This window comes from Brachyhypopomus gauderio, chromosome 1 (genome assembly GCF_052324685.1).
Source record: "Brachyhypopomus gauderio isolate BG-103 chromosome 1, BGAUD_0.2, whole genome shotgun sequence".
Lineage (NCBI taxonomy): Eukaryota > Metazoa > Chordata > Actinopteri > Gymnotiformes > Hypopomidae > Brachyhypopomus > Brachyhypopomus gauderio.
Window position 1 is genome coordinate 48662168 of NC_135211.1, and position 22791 is coordinate 48684958.

At 42.3% G+C, this 22791-nt stretch overlaps 2 protein-coding genes across 24 annotated transcripts in view; both read right to left on the reverse strand.

The window, feature by feature from the left end:
* dnah6 (dynein, axonemal, heavy chain 6) overlaps positions 1-3410 on the reverse strand; it is a 202994-nt gene extending 199584 nt beyond the window's left edge. For 7 of the 8 annotated variants that reach the window (XR_013133269.1, XR_013133258.1, XR_013133257.1 and 4 more), the window contains exons 1-5: positions 2438-3407; positions 2155-2349; positions 1234-1511; positions 498-765; positions 1-115 (exon numbers count right to left, since the gene is read on the reverse strand). The exon at positions 1-115 is cut by the window's left edge and continues 20 nt beyond it. Coding sequence is in view for 4 of the 8 variants with exons in the window: in XM_077017625.1 (XP_076873740.1) it covers positions 1-115; positions 498-765; positions 1234-1511; positions 2155-2349; positions 2438-2695 (1114 nt within the window). In the remaining 4 variants the exon portion in view is untranslated. Of the gene's footprint in view, positions 116-497; positions 766-1233; positions 1512-2154; positions 2350-2437 lie in introns of all 8 variants that reach the window. The other variant, XM_077017652.1, reaches the window with a different exon arrangement.
* An 8104-nt stretch (positions 3411-11514) lies between these two features.
* Positions 11515-22791, reverse strand: part of LOC143523348 (uncharacterized) — a 75112-nt gene continuing 63835 nt past the window's right edge. For 12 of the 16 annotated variants that reach the window (XM_077017741.1, XM_077017776.1, XM_077017768.1 and 9 more), the window contains 11 exons: positions 21899-22333; positions 19252-19689; positions 18514-18921; positions 17142-17399; positions 16747-17001; positions 16225-16464; positions 15845-16102; positions 14645-14944; positions 13351-13620; positions 13010-13093; positions 11515-12894 (listed from right to left, as the gene is read on the reverse strand). In XM_077017741.1, coding sequence (XP_076873856.1) covers positions 12732-12894; positions 13010-13093; positions 13351-13620; positions 14645-14944; positions 15845-16102; positions 16225-16464; positions 16747-17001; positions 17142-17399; positions 18514-18921; positions 19252-19689; positions 21899-22333 — 3109 coding nt within the window. In that variant the 3' untranslated portion in view covers positions 11515-12731. Of the gene's footprint in view, positions 12895-13009; positions 13094-13350; positions 13621-14644; positions 14945-15844; positions 16103-16224; positions 16465-16746; positions 17002-17141; positions 17400-17920; positions 18048-18513; positions 18922-19251; positions 19690-21898; positions 22334-22791 lie in introns of those variants that run through there. The other 4 variants (XM_077017784.1, XM_077017823.1, XM_077017832.1 and 1 more) reach the window with 4 other exon arrangements.

Here is a 22791-nt window from a genome sequence, read left to right on the forward strand (position 1 = left end):
GAGAGGTCTGGAACTCCTCCAGTGTGTGTGTGCGATCCGTCTCTGCCCTGAACAGATTCATGGACTCCAGGCGGCAGCACATCTCCCGGATGTCGATCAGCGCCGGACGCAGGGACTGAAACACATAGCACACACACCCACACACACACACCTTTACTGGGACTGGGACATACAGACTCATTAAACGAGCTGACCAATCAGCCAGATTTGTCAAATGATCTGGCCAATCAGCCAGGCTTGGGAGATGAGCTGACCAACCAACATATTTACAACACACTAAAACAAGGAAAAGTAAACAAGGAACAACATGATAACAATGAACATTTGTTTATTTTTGGTGATTTTGCTTGTGAGATTGCTTGATTTTTTATATTAGTACAATTAGACAGGTTACCACACGACAAACACGATGTGACAAATCTCAATACTTTTATTGGCCTCAGGTTTAAGGTCTCATCCTACTACTTGCGCGCGCACACACACACACACACACACACCTCATCGAGGATGAAGAGGTTCTCCTGCAACCTGCGTCCGCACGCGCCCATTCTCCTGGCCCGCACGTTGCCGTGCCACACACAGAAGGCCTTGCGCTTGCGGAAGAGGGCGAAGAAGGGGATGCGTAAGAGCTGGCGGTGCAGGCGGTACTCGCGCTCCCACTGCTCCAGGGGCACGAAGTCCGCCCAGCCTCCGCCGTAGTGCGTCACACCCTGCGTGCTCACCGTGTAGAACTCCGACTCCTTCACGCTCTTGTACGTCACAATCCTGGGGTCAGGGGAGCACTCGGTGAACAGGGCACGGGTCTCCCTAACGGGTCATGGACGATCTTATTGGCCGATCAACAGCGTGAAGTCGTCAGAGACCACAGGTTGGATCTGATGTGGCGCAATATGTTCTAACCAGTTACTTCACTACAAACCTCTACCCTGTACTTACGTTACATGAGCACAGGATCATGGCTGAACAGATATTACTGTATCAGACAAGGACGGTGTTGCTTATCAAATGTTTAATGTAATTAATAACAAAGAAATCTGATACTGACTGATAGCTAATTAAGCTTAAACTCCCCTGAGAGTTTAATCTTAGGGAGGAGAGGAGGAGTATCTCCCCTGTCTCCTCCCTCTCTTGTTTATCCGTTTCTTCCTCATTCACTCTTCAGTGTCTGTGTCATATAGAGGTCACGTTTATATTTGAATATTTACATCAGAACGACTCTGGTGTGAATCTTACTTGAGGTTGTATGGGTCGTACTTGACGGACGACTTGGGTTCTGCTGAGATCATGTAGAGGAACCCTAGGTGAGGGTTGTTCCGAATAACCTGCACAATTTCAATAGGGCATTGAATTTGGGCATGGATCACTTCCTCTACAGAGTTGATGAGAAGCAGATTCGACGGTGGTGGAGAGGGTATGTGGCTAATGGGTGCCATGGTGACAGAGTGGCGTTTGGTGGAGCTCCGTGGCTTCAGGGGAGAGCTGGAGCTGAACATGCTCTGACCTCTCTGCACCTAAAGACAGAGTGTACAGTCAGGCAACGTAAAAGTTAACAATGTATAATAGGAGAAGAGGTCGTTTAAATATTGGATAATCAAAACATTTTACTCAGTGTAACCAGTGAATGATACAATTCAAATCCTGGTAAAATAATGCTCACAGATCTCAAGCACACAGTCCAAAAACCATATAAACTTATTCTCTAAATGTGTGAAAATGTGTGAAAGCACACAAACTTGTGTACACTTCTGCACTGCCATTAATGCCTGTCTCAAAGTGGTTTGACTGAGTTGGACTGTGAGTATACACTCAGCACCCAGTTTAATATATACCTGCCTCACACCTGTTCTCACTGGCCATCTGTTCACCTGTTCTATCAGGACCACCTTTATCAGCATTCATATATTTTGTGGATTTTATACATGGACGAGTAATTGTTAATAACATGCTTTCATTAAAAAAAATTATAATAATAATTTAAAAAAAAACATTAGCCCTCTGCAAATAATACAACTGACACAATAATATTGAATAATATTGAATACGCCGCACTGTGAATACATTAGAACAGTCTAATAGCTGAGCTTCCTTCCCAATATGGTTGGGAATATTGTGGGAATGGATCTGGGCGCCTGTGCCGGAGTGCAGGGGACCCACCTGTGTTTCTCTGAGGTGATCCGGGAGGCGGGGCAGCTGTAGAGCCGAGGACCGGTTCTCCAGGGACATGTCCATCCTCTCGGGCCCAGCAGGGTTGGGCGAAGGCGGCTTCCAGCCAGCGCTGGTCAGCCTCTCCCGGTTCTTCTTGTGGATGTACTCCGGCTGCTTGCGCTCCTGGTACCGCTTCAGGGCGGGCTGGAGTTAAAAGAATAAATTCTGGAGTTTAACATACAACTATTTCTTTCATTTGGACACGCAGCAATGTCAGTGCGTTTATGGGCACCAGAATGTGCGACTGTATGGGTCTGTGCGAGGCTCGTCGTCTCTCCTGCTGGAGGGCCCACATGCTGGAGGTGAACACCAGCTCATCAGGGCTCCTCTGCACGGTTCCGGGCCCTGTGGAGATGAGCCGGGCTCTCAGCCGCTCCACGTCCACCGGCGGCAGTGAAAGCGAAAGAGACGCGGGCGTCTCCGCCACCGGGAGTCTGGCGTCGTGTCGGGCTGGAGCGGCAGGACACCGCGACCGTGTCTGAGGGAACATCACCCCACCGCGGACACCTTCTCCTGTGCCTCACTACCTGGTTCTGGTTACCTCAGGTTAACGGTCACTACCTGGTTCTGGTTACCTCAGGTTAACGTCACTACCTGTTTCTGGTTACCTCAGGTTAACGGTCACTACCTGGTTCTGGTTACCTCAGGTTAACGTCACTACCTGTTTCTGGTTACCTCAGGTTAACGGTCACTACCTGGTTCTGGTTACCTCAGGTTAACGTCACTACCTAGTTCTGGTTACCTCAGGTTAACGGTCACTTGGTTCTGATTACCTCAGATTAACGGTCACTACCTGGTTCTAGTTACCTCAGGTTAACGGTCACTACCTGGTTCTGGTTACCTCAGGTTAACGGTCACTTGGTTCTGGTTACCTCAGGTTAACGTCACTACTCGTTCTAGTTACCTCAGGTTAACGTCACTACCTGGTTCTGGTTACCTCAGGTTAACGGTCGCTAGCGAACTCAGCTAACGCGCTAGCCAACGAGAGGCTGAACTAGACACCAAAGTGAACGTGCTGACATCCCCGTTGATAAAGTTAAACATTCAACAGAAGAATAAAGTAAATCCCTAAATAGCGTGATAACAATATTAGTATAAACAGAACAATAATGTAAATCCCTAAATAGCGATAAATATATTAGCATTAACAGCTACTTCCCCTCTAACAGATTTGTTTATGGTTTCTTAGCAACATCGTCGTCTGCACGTCTTGCGCCGGACCTGGTCGCGCACGCTCACCGTGATTCGTTGCTAATGACAACACAAAGTCGTGTTGAGTCTAACGCCCCACGTGTACATTATCGTGGTACAGCGATAAGCCCTTAAATCAGTGTTAAAGTCATCCTTAATTAAAGTCATTCGTAATTAAAGTCATGCTTAAATAAAGTCATCCTTAAATAAATACATGCTTAAATAAAGTCATGCTTAATGGGTCTATAATTTAATAATCAATTCAGTTTCAATTAAATTAAACGTTCCTCTCCACACAGAAAGATATCCCTGTTTTTGATATCGTATTCGTGATAGATTCCGCGGCGGCGGCTTCTTTTTGTGTTTTCATTATGTCGTTTCATGTTGGCTGTTTCATGCTCGGACTCCCTTTCTGATCTGAAGCATATGTTTCCTGATTTAGGAATGACCTTAAATCTCACTCTTCTCAACGTTTGCGTCCGCAGGTCAATTGATAAAACAATTCTAAACACTAATACATTTTCCGAAACAAAACGAATAAATTTAGAATACCATTAATAAATATAGAAACTAATATTAAAATTATCGGTTTTAAAACAGAAACGGCATAAAACTAGAATCGGCATCTCTTCTCCTTCAATACCTTTTTAATCATCCAATCGTGGCCTGAGTGGGTGTGAATTGTAATGTGTGTATAGTTATATAATCAGCGTTTTTATCCGTGTTATAATAAATCGCGCATAGGCTGAATTGAAAAAAAAAACAGGATGGCTGTCTCAACTATTAATGTGTCAGGATCACATTTTACCATTAGTATAGGTGTAATTAATCTGTGAAGCATAAGAGAGCTTCTCTTTAGCTGTAGGAGACCAAACGACAGGCACGCACACGCTCTCTGGTGCTCGTGCTCGTCGGTGATTTCTGCGGTGGTCTCTCGCTGTCCGCGCGGCAATATGGAGAAGATTCAGTGCCAAATTGAAAAGAAAACCCTACTAGGCAAAAATGGAAATGCAATACACAAAATGCATTGCTTTTCCATACAAACATGCAGAATACGTGCCAAAATGAAATGCAAAAGCACTATTACATTACATTTCAATGCACTTTATCTCTTTATTGAAAAATACACAAGAATTTGCATTAAAAAACCAAAACGCTGAATTTGTGCCAGAATTGAATATAATACAGCTCGAAATGTAATCATGGCACAGAGGTATTGCTTTTCACCATAAATTGCTTTTCAGACATAAATGTCTCCTTTAAAATGTAATGATCACGAGATTGATTTAAACACTGATGTGATGAAAACGTGCCACAATGAAAAGTAAAAGCTCCAGTGTGTGTGGATTTGTATTTAAAGAAAGAAACGCTGAATTCTTTCCAGAAGCCACCTTGAAATGCAATCGACTGAGCGTCATTGTATTACACTGTGTGTCTCAGCGCTGTATTCATGTCAGAATGAAATCTAATCACTGTCCAATAGGAACGCTCGCCTGAATTTGGGGCGGGGCTTAGACTCCAGTCAGAAGGAGGAAAGCAATTGCTCGTAGTTGGACACTGTTACTGTACACTCTTTCTATTATTATTAATAATAATAATAATAATAATAATAATAATAATAATCAAACCTGTTGTTATAGGTTTGGGGGGGTGAAAGTTGTTGAGCGGGGGGGGGGGGGGTGGCGGCAAACGTAAGTTGTTGAGGGGTGGGTGGGTGTGGCGAACGTAAGTTGTTGAGCGAGGGGGTGGGGGGGGGGGGGGGGGGGGGGTGGCGAACGTAAGTTGTTTATTCTCCCGTCTCGGTCCGCCAGTACGATGAGGCTCAATTGATGAGGCTCAGCGATTCTGTGTCATCTAGCGCCATGCTCAGGGTCCTAGTGCCTGTAGAATTAATGAAAAACCAGGACATTTCCTCATAAAAAAAAAAAACCCTGGGACGCCGGACGTGAAATATGGACATGTCCCGGGAAATACGGACGTTTGGTCACCCTAGTTTAAATCAGTCTCGTGATCATTACATTTAAAGGAGACATTTATGTCTGAAATACCGTACGGTAAAAAGCAATACCTCTGTGCCGTGATTACATTTCGAGCTGTATTATATTCAATTCTGGCACAAATTCAGCGTTTTGGTTTTGCAAATTCTTGTGTATTGTTTTTCAATAAAGAGATAAAGTGCATTGAAATGTAATGTAATAGTGCTTTTGCATTTCATTTTGGCACGTATTCTGCATGATTGTGTAACCGAGCTTCTTGGGGGTTCGAGTCGCAGTGTAAAACAAATTAACTTGGAAGACACAAGTATGAACATCGCACCATTCTCTGTTTTATTCTCCCCAAAACTTTTCTTCTTCTCCCCTTTTAAAGAACCGGCAGAACACGCTACAGCGCCCCAAGAGGCATTCCGTATCACCCAGGAACGTTCTCTATAACTCAGTTACATACGTCCCCCCCCAAATATAAACGTCCCTGTTTATAACATTCCAGAACGATAATCACACAAACAAATCACAGAGTAACAAAACAGAGAAACTAGACAATAAAACAGCAGCAACTACAACAAATAAAAAAAAATAGAAGTCAGTGTTCAAAATGACCTTTCCTCAGCTCCATAAACAACAGGATAGTAACCATGAGCCCGAGCCACCACATGCCTTGAACTGAACACAAAACGTAAAAAAATAAAAAATGAACCCCACAACTACCACTGTCAATAAGTCATGAAGTCCTGAAGATGAGCCGGGGCACGCAGAACACGTCCAGTACGGGATACAGCAGCTCCAGGCTCAGATAACCCCAAACCCCCCTCCAGCGCATCAGCGAAGCCGGTTCTCTCCCCAGTGCCTAAAACCGGGACATCCAGCTGTGTGGGAGGACCACCTGCCATCGGAGAAGCATGACATGGAGAAGAGGGTCGTGAGGGCAAAGAGAATGTATATGGCTTCAGCCGGTTGTGGTGAACTATCTGAACATGATGGAGTACGTCAGGCCAGTTTCATCCCCTGAATGCTGAACCTGCATAATCTGATAAAGGCCTCGCCAGTGCGGCACCAGCTTTGCCCGACCCTCAGCAGGGTTGCTTAACCAAACTAAACTGCCCACAACATAAGTGTGGTGTCGAACCCTCTCATCATAGTATAACTTTTGCCGTTCTCGGGCCTCGGCCAAATTGAGTCTAGCCATCCCAAAAGCCATCTCCAGCTGTCGCACCAGAGAAGACACAAAATTGGGTGTAGGACGCAGTTCCCCAAGACCCCAAAAGACACAAGGCACAAGCACATCAACAGAAACCTGAGCTTCACGGCCATGCATGAGGAAGTAGGGGCTGAACTGGGTGCTGATGTGTCTGGATGTGTTGTAGGCAAATGCAGTCTGTTTCAATAAATCGTCCCACTCGCCCCCACAAGACAGTAACTGCTTAGCCACTGCTTAGAAACTTCTGGCGGCGAGACCGAGACCGAGAGAAGCGCAAGCGAGAAAAGGCGCAACGAAAACGGATTCTTCAATAATATTAAACTCAAAATAGACTATTAAAAACATAAATATTCTGTTTACAAACCTGCTTTTTTAACTCTCAATATTAACGACAGTTTTCTCAATTACAAAACGTAATTTCTTGGTTATGGATTCTGTAGGTCCTATTTTGACGCCATACTGAACAAGATATTGTAGCGTCGGGCCAATTTGGGGGGGAGGTGCCAGAGGGTGAGGTCATTACCCATGAGTTCTTGCGGCTCCGGCCCTGTTATGCGTATTATGTGGTGTTTATGTCTGTATAGTGTTATTAATGATTATTAATTGTGTGTTATTAGTTAAGTCACCCCGGTCCATTTTTTACATGTGCATTATCCGAGTTCCCCCTCCATGTATGTGTAACGTTGCCGTCTTCATGACCTCCCCCTGTGTTTCATGTGCAAGGCCAAGCTATTTAAGGCCTTGAGTTTGATCTAATTGTGCCTGTGAGTGTCAATTTTCTTGCAAGGTGAGAATAAAACCTCTGTTCTTGATAAGAATGGACTTGTCTGTGGTCTCTTTCTCCCACACCACACCACAATATAATAAGTTGGCACAACTTTAAAACATTTGGAACTCTTGGTATGTAACTTACATTTTGAGGTTCATATACATGGGCAAGATAAATTATCTGAACAAGATATAGTAAGTTAGCATAACTTGAATCATTTGGAATTATTTGTAGGCAATACTTAAAATCTGAAGTTTATATACCTGTGAAAAATAAGTAATTGGAACAAGAAATAATAAGTTGGCTCAACTGTGAGTGAATTTCTTAAAAACTTAAGAGTTTGAGTTGGGATCAAAACTCAAAAATCGAGTGCAGTAAGTTGCCTTTAAATTTTGAGTTTTCTCAACTTTTTTGTTTTTACAGTGCATGGACGGACCGCACATTTCCTCCATCTTTCCCTTTTTTCTTTTCACGCACACTCACACACACGTATACGCACATACGCACATGCCCATACGTTTGCTCACACGCTGATGTTGGCGTTCAGTTTCCCCAAAGGCGCTGGATGAAAGCATTGCCCAAAAACGCTATGAAGCTAATCGGCAACCAAGAGACTTTTTGTCCCGCTATGGATCGGGGTGGAATTAACTAAATATTTGAAATGAAAAGATGACGCTAGACAAACTGTTTCCAATGCTTGTCTTTTATTGTGCTTAGGAAGTTATTGGTGTTTCTTTTTAAGTACAGAAAGAGAAAATAACGGGAGTTCATACCACTGTTTGTTCTTCAGGGTCGACGGACTCACGGGCGGCAAAAAGGGGTGGCGAGGAACCAAGGCCTGTTTATTTGTTCCGGCTGGAAACGGCCCGGTTCAGCTTGCTGAAATGTCAGGGGGTTGACGGAGATGGGCTGTGGCTAAATGGTTGTTTGTTAAATGTTGGCTGCGATATTAGGCAATGTTAGATTTTGATTTCCACTCGTGTAAATTGTGTTGTAAATGAGGTGTAATGTTTAACTGATGCATCAGTTTGTCTAATGTTTGTTTTGTCTGGTGAATGTTAAGTGTTCCCCTTTTGTGTAGGAATGTTGCTGGCCACCTTCTTTATATATTTGGTTTGAGTCCTGGGTAAGGGCCGAGCATTTGATCTTGAATAGGGAGCGACCCCCTATTGAATTCTGCTGCCATAGTGGTTTCTGACTCTTGGAGAGAGACTCAGCAAGTTGAGATTTTGAACAGTATGTTTCATTTGATATGTTGATGCTTGATTATTATTGTTATTATTTTTTTTAGTAATTATTTGCACAAATATCCACTTTCTAAAGAAAAACAAAAAAAGAGAAAAAAAGAAAACTTTTGCTTGGATCTTGTGCTCCCTCTGCTATCTTGGCCTGACCCACTTTGTATTTTTTTTGCAAGTGCTTGTCCAATCCTTTACAAGGTCAATGTCTGAGTACACTGTAAAAAATCCAACTTTTCTTTAGTTCTCAAAACGAAAGTAAGAATGTAATTTGAACAAAAAAAAAAGTTGGTGAGGTTCACACATCATCTTAAGTAATTTCAACAAATTCAGCTCCAACGTATTCCTAACTTATTTTCCTTTGTTGATGTAACTTACTATTTTACGTTTCTTGTCCACTGTACTAACTTGTTTAATGAACACATGCACACTTCAAGTTACTAGCGTTTGCTACAGGGTTTCCCGGCTGTGCAGGAGCTTGTTTGCAAGTCCTTTAGCTACAGCAACTGCTCAAGGTATGGAGTAAATTTTCAGTAGTAAGTCATGTTGCAGATAAATTTACTTATTTTCACATTTCTCAAGATTGTATTCTTAAAGGGTCAAAGTAATTCTTGAGGTTAAAATCAAATGTTTCAATATAATAAGCCAAATAACACTTATATATGACTATATGTCGAAACAAAATATAACATCTTGTATAAACAGGTATAGAAAATGTTATTTTCAAATAAATCACTTTCAACAAAGTTTTAATGTGTGTTAATGGTCTCATTTCCACTAAAGGCCAATGCAGTTAAGGTATAGCAGTGTTAGCATTGTTCTAAATGTATGCAGACGTTCTTACATTAGCCTGGTAGTGTATAAGTAAAGGACATTATTGTCAAATAATCACTTCGAGATGTTGTAAACGTCCTGATTCTGATGTAGCAACAAAGCAAATGAGGTCATTCCATGTCAAATCAACCAAAATTTAGATTGACCATCTCAGAATCCCTTCAAACTTTCCCCATTTGTAGGCAGATATGTTTCATGGAAATATTCAAAGTATTTCTGTTCCATGTTCAATATTTCAAGAGTTACAGCCGTTTTTGTAATCCCCCCCTCAGACGCATCTTTTGCGAAAGTGGCTAAATAGCAATATTTGAATGTGAATATCTCTAAAACTACTACAGCTAGAAGGCTGAAATTGTTTTTGTACGTTTAGAAACTTGTATACTTGTAATTTATGTACTTTCCGGGGCTCTAAGTTGTGTTGTGTCAATATAAAAAAATTCCCAAAGTTGGAAAAAAAATCAACTAAGAGTCATTTTCACCTGTCATTATCTCATGGATAGAGTAGAAGAAGGCTGATCTATGTTTTATGTTTCAAAGTACTTCCAGTGGCAATGTTGAAGTAATAATTAAGTTGCCTGTATGTGGTCCAGTTTTTGCATAATTTGCTGTCAAATATTCGATTTCACACGTATGGTACCCTTGTTTGGACACTGATTCCCAAAATACCTATATTTATTTTTTCAATTTTTTTGTTCTGTTATATACTTTGATATGTGCTTAGTATATGGTAGAAAAATTGGAATGGCCTTTTTTGATATAGTGGTTTTATTCACCACTGAAATTCACCAATATCATGGAAAAATAACATTCAAAAAAGAGAAGCAAAACAAAATTTATGTTGTTCTAAAATGCAGTATTTATACAAAAAATCATTTACACAAATTTACACAACTTCTTGGTTGATTTGACATGGAATGACCCAATAAATATAAAACCTGACACTGAGTTAGCAGATTCAAAAAAGAGAAGCTGAATAACTATGATTGCTCCACCAGATGGCGCCAGTTGACTATCAAGTACTTGAACATCTGGAACAGAAATACTTTGGATTTTTCCATGAAACATATCTGCCTACAAATGGGGAAAGTTTGAAGGGATTTTGAGATGGTCAATCTAAATTTTGGTTGATTTGACATGGAATGACCCAATGGAAAAATAAACCGTAGACCTCTAACGGGTCCTCACATTTGCAGCTTTAACTAACAGACTAGCTAGCAATCACCGGCAGTGGAAAAGAGGCCTCCTGCCCCGCGCCGCTTAAATTAACACATACAATGATTTCTGATTGAATGTTCTTCACTTTAGGCTTTAGTGTCCTGCTGTGTGTTTCAATATGAACATTTCCGTGACACTGTAATATGTAAATATTTAAGCAGTTGTCTCATCATTGATATTTTTTATATTGTATGTCTGTCTATGATTATTTGTGCTTCTGACACTGACTCCTGTAGTTAGTAGTAGTCTGACTCAAGGGTATCTTGAACTCTGGCCTATCTGTACTATTACGTAGGATGAATTCTGTGATCGGATGCAAAATACTTTTGTAAGTCACTCTGGATAAGACCGTCTACTAAATGCTGTAAATGTTAATAGATGCTGCTTTTATGTACATTTTAATGTTGTAATGAAATGTGAAATGTTGTAATACTTTTTAATAAATGTTTTATTAATGTTCATCTTGTTGGATTGTGTTCTTTATTGCTATAAAAAATACTATATTTATTGCCTTTGTCTTAAAATATTAAGTGGACCATCTGGACTCATTTTTATAAGTTGTGATAGCTTTTGTTCTCCCAACTAACACAGCTTTGTCCTGTAATAAATTTTATGGACAAAATATTTTAAGTGAACTCGTAATGTAACTTTATATTAGCAGACTTTTGAGTGAAAAGTTCAATTTACTCAAAAAATCACTTGTAATAAGTTGACACTTTTTAAAAAGTTTGCTGAACTTTTTTTTTTTACAGTGTGACCATCAGAGACCTTTTGACCCTTCTTGGCTCTTTGCTTTATGACATTATGTTTTTGGTATTATTACAAATGTTTGATATAAATCCATATAAATTAATGAGACCAGCACCATAATTATCCACAGAGTTTAATGTTTAATCAGTAGGACATTCCAACATGAAACATACAGACAAATGAATATTCAATTACGAAACATACAGAAATGAATTTTCCATCATGAAACATACAGATAAATGAATATTCAATCATGAAACATACAGATAAATGAATTTTCCATCATGAAACATACAGATAAGTGAATATTCAATCATGAAACATACAGATAAATGAATATTCCATCATGACATTAGGGGTGTGGTGTGAGAAGTGAATGTTGTTAATAAATCATCATGAGGAATTTACTGAAACAATCACAGATCACACACATTTACTAATTATTACTGTGGCAAAATATACCTGAAACTGTTTTGATAAACTTTATCTTGATATTTATAATATAATTTGCCCACTCATAAAAACTGTCACGGTACGGCGGGCCCGCTTCTGGTTGCCTCCGTCTACAGCGGCAGCTGTCCTGTAATTGTTGTGTGCGTCCCTCAGGTGGGCGAGCCCGTGATCCGTCTCACCTGAGGGACATTTTTTGCCTATATATGTCTTGTCTTTGTACCAGTTGACCGCTGGTTATTATATCCTTAATTCGGATCAGTTCAAGGGTTTTGGTTTGCGCACTTTTCATATTAAACCATCCTTTTTCCCTGAGACTTGGCGTGATCGCTTCCATTTTATTTTGCTCACTCTGCCCGTCACAGAATAACCAGCCGCTTTCGGAAGTCGCCAGTCTCCTTTACTTTCTCCTTCGTTCGTGGTCATGTCTCGTGGTAAGTGTTTGTCTGCGTGGTGTTTGTTTGTTGTATGTAGTTGAAGAGCCCCGCCATGCTTAAATGTGTGTGTGTAGCACGGCGGTGACCAGGGCAGTCGACCCACGGCTCTTTGTGTTGTGTGGTTGTCGTGTTGTGTGTGTGTGTGAACAGGTGTGGATCAGTGTACGTTGCTCGCTTGTGTTAATTGTTAAATGTTTTGTGTGTAACGCGGTCGCCGCTCGTTACTGTCGCCTCGCTCCCCGTTTGTCTAGTGTTTTATGTGGGGAGCGACTGCGAACTTGAGCGGCGCGTCACCATTGTTTGTGTAGAGCGGGCATGTGTGGGTCCCGTCCGTTTGCCATTTGCACCGTGTTTTTGTCTAGTCTTTGCGTGTTTTTCCTAGCGTGCTTGTGAATTGTTTTGTGTAAATTCCACGCATGCTCCTCCCCCTTTTGGTTTGCGCACTTTTCATATTAAACCATCCTTTTTCCCTGAGACTTGGCGTGATCGCTTCCATTTTATGTCGCTCAACCTGCCCGTCACAAAAACCACATTAACATCACCAGATCTCAAAACAAAGCGTTTGTCTGAGAGGAAGACTTGTCTGTCTGTAATTCTGTTGTTGAAGAGCCTGTAGAAACACACACACACACACACACACACACACACACACACACACACACAACTGCTTGTACATTAAAATAAATAAGGCCAAACTTTATATGCCTAAACACACACACACTCACCTCACAGTGTGAATATTGGTGTTGATGGAGACAGTATCATAGATAATCTTTGCTGACACATCAGTGATGTCATTGTGACTGAGGCTGAAATTAGATGGATTATAATTACCACATTGTACAGGAATCCCAACACAACAATTTAAATCAACACATTCTTGTAATACTACACTGTGATTTAGAGTGAATGAATAAATATATTTGTGACAGTGGACCTGAGACACTAATTGTCAGATATTTCAATGCTGCATTTTCCTTCATCTCATGTTCATGATGTGTTCATGCGTCAGGTAAGAAGCTGAAAGATGAAGTTTCTGGTCATATTTCTCCACTTCTCCACTCACTCCAGGATGTGGGCTTTGTGGAGCTGTGGACACAGCAGCTGCAGGCAGTGGTCAGTGAGCTGGCAGTGGCTGAGGTCCAGTTCTGACAGCCCTTCAGAATGTTCCAGAACCAGCGCCAGGGACCCACAGGCCTGCTGGTCCAGCCGGGTGTGACTGAGGTCCACCTCCCCACCCAGGGCCCGGGAGAGAGACACAGCACGCCTCACACACTCCAACTCAGACCCGACACGGACCAGAGACAGAAACTGGAGCAGCACGACTTTACTGCACCTGGACACACACACACACACACACATTCACCAACATGGACACACACACACCCACACACACATTCACCAACATGGACACACACCACATTCACCAACATGGACACACACACATTCACCAACATGGACACACACACACACACACACATTCACCAACATGGACACACACACACACCACATTCACCAACATGGACATGGACACACACACACACACACACACACACACACATTCACCAACATGGACACACACACACACACCACATTCACCAACATGGACACACACACACATTCACCAACATGGACACACACACACATTCACCAACATAGACACACACACCCATTCACCAACATGGACACACACACCACATTCACCAACATGGACACACACACACACACACACATTCACCAACATGGACACACACACACACATTCACCAACATGGACACACACACACACACATTCACCAACATGGACACACACACACACACCACATTCACCAACATGGACACACACACACACACACACACCCACACACACACACACACACCACATTCACCAACATGGACACACACCACATTCACCAACATGGACACACACCACATTCACCAACATGGACACATTCACCAACATGGACACATTCACCAACATGGACACATTCACCAACATGGACACATTCACCAACATGGACACACACACCACATTCACCAACATGGACACACCACATTCACCAACATGGACACACACACCACATTCACCAACATGGACACACACACCACATTCACCAACATGGACACACACACCACATTCACCAACATGGACACACACACACACATTCACCAACATGGACACACACACATTCACCAACATGGACACACACACACACACACATTCACCAACATGGACAGTTCTATTAATATTAATACACTCACATAACTACTAACATTAATGCTATTTTCACACATTAATATGATATAACTCCTCCTCGTCTGCAGGAAGGTTAGTGTGTGTGTTGTGAGTGGGAGTCTTACTGCAGGGTGACTGTGTGTATAATGGGGAAGAGTTGCTCCACTCCTGCCTCCTCTATCTCACAGTCGTGTAGAGTGAGCTGTGTGTGTGTGTGAGCTCTCTGTACGGCCACGGAGACGACTCTGCAGTCCTCAGTGCTCAGAGTCAGTGTGTGTGTGTGTGAGTCTTCTGTCAGGTCCAGAGCAGAGCTGCAGGAGAAGTCCAGCCTGTGCTGCAGAGCAGAGAGCAGAACTACTGCTGCCCCCTGCTGGAGCTCAGAGACACAGCAGTGGAGCAGCCTCAGCAACAGCAGCCTGTCCACACTGAGAGAAGAGAGACTATTACAGTAAGACATTCAAGACATTCATGTCTACACTGAGAGAAGAGAGACTATTACAGTAAGACATTCAAGACATTCATGTCCACACTGAGAGAAGAGAGACTATTTCAGTAAGACATTCAAGACATTCATGTCCACACTGAGAGAAGAGAGACTATTTCAGTAAGACATTCAAGACATTCATGTCTACACTGAGAGAAGAGAGACTATTTCAGTAAGACATTCATGTCCACACTGAGAGAAGAGAGACTATTTCAGTAAGACATTCAATACATTCATGTCCACACTGAGAGAAGAGAGACTATTTCAGTAAGACATTCAAGACATTCATGTCCACACTGAGAGAAGAGAGACTATTTCAGTAAGACATTCATGTCCACACTGAGAGAAGAGAGACTATTACAGTAAGACATTCAAGACATTCATGTCCACACTGAAAGAAGAGAGACTATTACAGTAAGACATTCAAGACATTCATGTCCACACTGAGAGAAGAGAGACTATTTCAGTAAGACATTTATGTCCACACTGAGAGAAGAGAGACTATTTCAGTAAGACATTCAAGACATTCATGTCCACATTGAGAGAAACACAAACACACACACAGTGATAGGAAATTTAAGACAAGTATTTGTCATAAAGTGACATATTAATTCCAGAAGTCACTTTATTCATTTGTAACACACCTGAGGTAAATAACCATGTGCTGTAAGATGTTGATTATCTGACACAGGGGTCTCAATAAAACAAATGTTTTTGCCCCAAAATGACATTTAGGAAAATTTTAAATCACACAGAAATATAAATGTATATATAACACCAAATGTGTAACACCCCCTACAGATCTGTTGTGTCTCATTACATGAATGATAAAAGTTCAAACCTGAGGTGGGAGACGTGTTTGAGCAGAGGCACGATGCTCTCCAGCTCCCCCTCTGGTATGGAGGTGAACAGCAGGCTGAGAGAGACTGCTGTGCAGTGCTGGAGGGTGAAGCACAGGGCAGCACAGTGGACAGAGTCCAGCTCTCTGCTGTTCAGGGTGATGCAGTTCTCTGTTGAACTCAACAGACTGGACACACAGTGAGCAGAGCCAGTCTGATAGATCTCTGTGATGATGGACAGTACACAGCTGGGACTCAGCCTGGGGAGAAGACACACACACACACACATGTTGTGCAGTATAAATAAAGCACATGTACTGTTGGACGTGTCGACTGTGTGAAGATCTTTAAATCTGAGCCACACATCACTGCTGTCTCTCACCGTCTGATCTGAAGTCTGTCCAGTACAGACAGAAGTTCTCTGGGGTTTTGCTGTCCAGTGTCACTCTTTCTAAAATCCACTGTAACACTCTGAAACTGCAGGAAATAGTCAATCACTTCCCAGGTCAGAGTGCAGGAAGTCAGGTCTCCGCCCACTTTCTGCAGGAAGCAGTGAGTAAACTCCTCCTCCTGAGCTTCAAATACCATTGCAACCAGTCGTTGAAGACTCTCTTTAGATAACCTATGTACACAGGTGCATGTGTTTTCATTGTCTACAAGCCATAATCATCAAAATTAACAGAAATAAACAATTGAAATAGATCACTCTTTCATGCATCGATATGTTTCACATTATGTACTGAATTACAGAAATAAAACTTTCTTGAGATGAACTTGTATACACGCACAGTAAAGAAACACAAATATTTACTTCTTTGAATCTAACAATTATTTGTATACATTCAAAGCAAATTGCAAAAACAAACAAAAAAACAGGAAGAAATCCACATGCATCCACACAGACCTGATGGTCAGATGACCCTGGTGACACAGCAGGACAGTGAGAGACTGGGCCTCCATCTTGTAGTCAGTCAGGTTCAGACACTGGACCCTCCAGAGTCTCAGGAGAGAAGCCAAGCTGCTCAGGACCCTGGACAGCGCCCCCTCTGGCTGCTGTGTGCTGGTATGGATGAGTGAAAGTTCCTCAACAGTGACTGGAGCAGGAGATCTCACTGTCCTCAGTGTTCGTACCATCTTCACCACCACAGCACCACTCACACTGGACAACAACAAACATCATTTACACCGTTTACTCTTAGTAATTTAACAAAGTCCTGCAATAATAAATGTAATCTGTCTCAGAGTAAACTAAATTACTTAGAATATAATAATTCAATAATATAATATAATGCCACATGCCTGAGTATGCGCAGGTGTGTGATGTGTGTGAACAGAAGCCTGACTCCTCTGAGAGAGATGGCTTGTGGGTTTAGAGTGAGGTTGAGTGTGGAGGCTGAGAGACCCAGCACTCTCCCCACAGCCCTGCAGCTGGGAGTGGACAACTGTCCTCCCAGAGAGAGGGTGAAGTCCAGGGCCTGGAGCAGAGGAGACACCTGTCCTGCCTGATCTCTGGACTGGAGCTCTTTACACAGAGACGGGATGTATGGATCAGCACCACTGCAACAGCAAACAAAACCACATAGACAACACAAGCAAATAAGGAAACACATATTCTGTACCCCCACGCCCACTAAGATCACAGGGTGCTGGTCTTTTATTAGTTCCAAAAATTAATAAGGTAACAGCAGGGGGAAGAGCCTTTTCTTGTAAGGCCCCCCAGCTTTGGAATAATCTTCCTAAATGCGTCCGGGACTCCGACACAGTCACAATCTTTAAGTCTAGGTTGAAAACCCACATATTTGGTTTAGCGTTTGATAATTAATATCCCCCCTTAGATAAAGGTACAGATCCAGGGGTTCATAGGCGAAGGTTTTTATGGTAGATTGGGGCACTGGTGCTGTCGTCCAGTCACTGTTCGTGGTCACTCAAGTTTGTTGACAGTGCAGTGGACGGATGCCATTGTCTCAGAATGCCCCCAAGCCTATGTTACCTTCTGGTTCTGCCTTTTTAGCTAGGCTGTAATAATTTAACTAAATGCCGGAGTTGCTGCCACACTCCGGAAATGTTTATAATTTTACCTGTCCTGTATATGTCCTCATACAGAGCTAATTTTCCGTGTTTCATTTCTCCACATGGCTGCCCGCCTGCTTGAGGAATAATGAGATGAGGAGACCAGCGATCCATCCTGGGCCAGCCACCTCCTGCCTAACCGGATGCATACATCATGATGGACATTATTACATATTTTTCCTTTTCTTTCTCTTCTTTCTGTCTAAATTGTTGTTGTTGTCATGGTGACCGGTGTCGGCCAGAGGAGGATGGGTTCCCCCCCCTGAGTCTTGGTTCCTCTCAAGGTTTCTTCCTCATGCAAAAAACTAGGGAGTTTTTCCTTGCCACTGTCGCCCTTGGCTTGCTCACTGGGGGCTAGGACTCGGCACTTGTAAAGCTGCTTTGTGACAACAACTGTTGTAAAAAGCGCTATATAAATAAAATTTGATTGATTGATTGATTGATATTCAGATCAGTCAGTGTTAAAAAAGAAAGAGCACAAACCATTTTAGTCCTAGTTTGTTTCCTTTGCATTACAGGTTATGTCTACTTAGAAATAAGATATATATACTTGAAAACATTTCACAATTGTGAAATATGGACTTAAATTTCAGGTACAAACCTCAGCTGTGAGATGTAGGGCAGACACTGAAGGAAACTTCTCACTTCACTCTCTTCATCTGACCAGCCTCTCAGCTCTACTGGTTTCTTCACTGTTTGGAGTTTCAGCACTTCTAAGAAGAAGGAGGTCTTTCTCTCTGAGAGGTCTATGTTCCAGACTACATGAGCTGACTGGTAAACTGGCTGTAATACTGGAAGGACACTCCTGCCTGTTTGAGTCTCATAGTCCTTCACACGTGAGTACAGATCCAGCAGAAAATCTTCTTTATCTTCTGTATGTGACATCAGTTCCTCTATAGTTCTCTTAACAGTGTCTCTCTGATGAACAGCTGCTTGTAGACTCAGGTTCAGCAGAAATAATCTTTTTTTATTCTTATAGGATTCTGTTTGATTCTGTAGTGAAAGAAACCTACAAACACAACAATTAACCCATTTATTTCTGGTCAATATATTTCAAGATGGCTTTATAGACTTGACTATCCTGGATAATATTCTTCAAGCATTAAAAGACATTGAAGTTTGAAGACTGACAAACAGCAAAGATGTCATGAAAATGTCATTCATCAGAACACAGGATATAATAAACTGTGATGTTACAACAGAATCACTTTAATTACAAAGATATACAGTTCACAGAAATGTAACTAGTGTAAGAGTGAAAATTGTGCAAAGCAATACAAGTTCTGTTAATATAAGACCTACACAACATATGTAGTATTTATAAAAGCTGTTCACTCACCTGAGGTGGGAGATGTAGGGCAGACACTGAAGGAAACTCCTCAATTCACTCTCTTCATCTGACCAGCCTCTCAGCTCTACTGGTTTCTTCACTGTGTGGAGTTTCAGCACTTCCAGGAAGATGGAGGTCTTTCTCTCTGAGAGGTCTATGTTCCAGACTGCAGGAGCTGACTGGTAAATTGGCTGTAATGCTGGAAGGACATTCCTGCCTGTTTGAGTCTCATAGTCCTTCACACGTGAGTACAGATCCAGCAGGAAATCACACTGATAATTAATCCCATCTACAGGGAAGTTTGTGTAGCTGCACACAGATGTCAGCAGTTTAGTGAAACTCTCTCCTGTAGCTGCATCACACTCTGATGCTGTAACAGTCAGATTCAGCAGAAACTCCACTGCAGATCTTCTCTGTTCTTCATAATAAAAAACAAAATACTCAAACCTGTTGGAATAGAGAGTTCACAAAAAACAAAAAAATAGATACAATTAGTGCAAATCAACAGACATAACAGATTAATTTGTACAGTTTGCTATAAATAGACAAAGTTCACAGTAAACAAAAATGAAAATAGATACAATTTGTGCAAATCAACAGACATAACAGATTAATTTGTATAGTTTGCTGTAAACAGACCATTTCCAGTACAGTAACACCATCACTAGTCTGAACACTGGTTCATGTCTCCTCTAAAACACACAGACCTGCCTGCATGTGTTTGTGGGTAATTAGAGACGCAGCATAACAGACCAAAGAAACCTACAAGAAATTCACCACAACCATATAGAATTTCACATGATTATGACCCCTATTATATAACATGTTTCACTGTATATCCTCTTTCTCAAATACTAGTAGTGATGTCTCAGTGTGTGTGTGTGTGTGTGTGTGTGTGTGTGTGTGTGTGTGTGTGTGTGTGTGTGTGTGTGTGTGCAGCCTGGTACACTTAATCCCATTAGTGTCTTCACTTTTCTTGTTTCACTTTATCTTTTAATATTTCATTATAAAAACTGAAATAGCAACTAAGTGAAGCTGTGTCCTTTCCAGACAGGCTAGTCCAGAGATCTGATCTGTTTAGTGAAGCTGTGTCCTCTCCAGACAGGCTAGTCCAGAGATCTGATCTGTTTAGTGAAGCTGTGTCCTCTCCAGACAGGCTAGTCCACAGTCCTGATCTGTTTAGTTAAGCTGTGTCCTCTCCAGACTTATCTACCTCCTGCTAGCCCATTCCACTCACCCCCCCCCCCTCACTACTGATAGACCACTCCACTCACCTCCCACTACTGATAGACCACTCCACTCACCCCCCACTGTTGATGGACAACTCCACTAAACCCCCCCCCGTCACTACTGATAGAACACTCCACACACCCCCTCACCTCCTTGTGAGTTCTACCCTCTTTATTCAGGATCTTCTATGAGTCTGTGGTGGTGAGTTCTGTCCTCTATGTTCAGGATCTTCTATGAGTCTGTGGTGGTGAGTTCTATCCTCTATGTTCAGGATCTTCTATGAGTCTGTGGTGGTGAGTTCTATCCTCTATGTTCAGGATCTTCTATGAGTCTGTGGTGGTGAGTCCTATCCTCTATGTTCAGGATCTTCTATGAGTCTGTGGTGGTGAGTTCTATCCTCTATGTTCAGGATCTTCTATGAGTGTGTGGTGGTGAGTTCTATCCTCTATGTTCAGGATCTTCTATGAGTGTGTGGTGGTGAGTTCTATCCTCTGTGTTCAGGATCTTCTATGAGTGTGTGGTGGTGAGTTCTATCCTCTATGTTCAGGATCTTCTATGAGTCTGTGGTGGTGAGTTCTATCCTCTATGTTCAGGATCTTCTATGAGTCTGTGGTGGTGAGTTCTATCCTCTATGTTCAGGATCTTCTATGAGTCTGTGGTGGTGAGTTCTATCCTCTATGTTCAGGATCTTCTATTAGTCTGTGGTGGTGAGTTCTATCTTCTTTGTTCAGGATCTTCTATGAGTCTGACGGAAGTGTCAGAGAGGAGGACACTGTCTAAGCTGCAGGCCATTATGGACAATGTCTCCCACCCACTCTACAACACACTGGTGGTGAGACACAGATGCACATTAAGTGCAAGACTCATTCAACCACAATGCACCAGAGTGCCACAGGAGGTCATTTCTACCTATGTATGAAGATCATGGTGCAGTCATGGTCTGGTGGTTAGGGAACCGTTCTTGCACCCGGAGGGTTGTGGGTTTGATTCCCAGGCCCTAGGCCATGAATAAAGTACCCTTGAGCAAGGTATTTAACCCCAACTGCTCCCCTGCATAGAGCTAGAGTACCACCGCCCCCTAGTGGTGACTAGTGTAGATCAGTAACTGGGCTGCATAATCACAGCTTCATACAGAGCCAAGACAAAAAAGTAAATACTGCTTTGTTTTGCAGCTGGATGTCCAAATTCCCCTTGATCTGTTTTGTTGAGGTTCACCTGAAGAGGGGCACATGTGCAAACACTTCCCTTTTCTCAGGACAAATTAACACTGCAAAGGCCATTCCCAAATGGAAAAACTGCCATCAGATAACACACAGCTGGTCCTGACTGCTGCATCAACTCTGACTGCTGCAAACTCTCAACCTTGAAGGAAAAAACCTTATTTTAAACATTATACCTGTAGTACATATAAAAGCTTCTCACTCACCTGAGCTGTGAGATGTAGGGCAGACACTGAAGGAAACTCCTCACTTCACTCTCTTCATCTGACCAGCCTCTCAGCTCTACTGGTTTCTTCACTGTGTGGAGTTTCAGCACTTCCAGGAAGAGGGAGGTCTTTCTCTCTGAGAGGTCTATGTTCCAGACTGCAGGAGCTGACTGGTAAACTGGCTGTAATGCTGGAAGGACACTCCTGCCTGTTTGAGTCTCATAGTCCTTCACACGTGAGCACAGATCCAGCAGGAAATCACACTGATAATTAATCCCATCTACAGGGAAGTTTGTGTAGCTGCACACAGATGTCAGCAGCTTAGTGAAACTCTCTCCTGTAGCTGCATCACACTCTGCTGCTGTAACAATCAGCTTCAGCAGAAACTCCACTGCAGATCTTCTCTGTTCTTTATTCCTAAGAACATAATTAAACCTGTTGGAATAGAGAGTTCACACAAAATAAAATAAGCAGAAATACAAAGTAATAACAGGGACACTGAAATGATATAATTTGGTCAGATAATTGATGTCTATTACAGTGTCCACACCCTCTATTACTTTTCTTTTCTTCTGTGTTGTTTTTCTCTATGTGTTTGTGGACTAGGACAGACAGAACAAAAACTCCTACAAAGTAAACACACCACATTGTCATCATGTTTTACAGGTCTGAGCACTGATCACATTCAGAACAGATGACAAAGCAGCATTTCATTAATTTACAGTCAGGAAACTCTCATCTGAATAACTTATAATAACAATTTACAGTGAGTGTAGTGTGAGGAGTCAAGGGGGAGTCAACCACTACGCTAAACTCTACACTAAATAAAGACGACCCAACTCATAACCTTTAATGAAAAACTCAAAATAAACATTACACCTGCTTCTCACTCA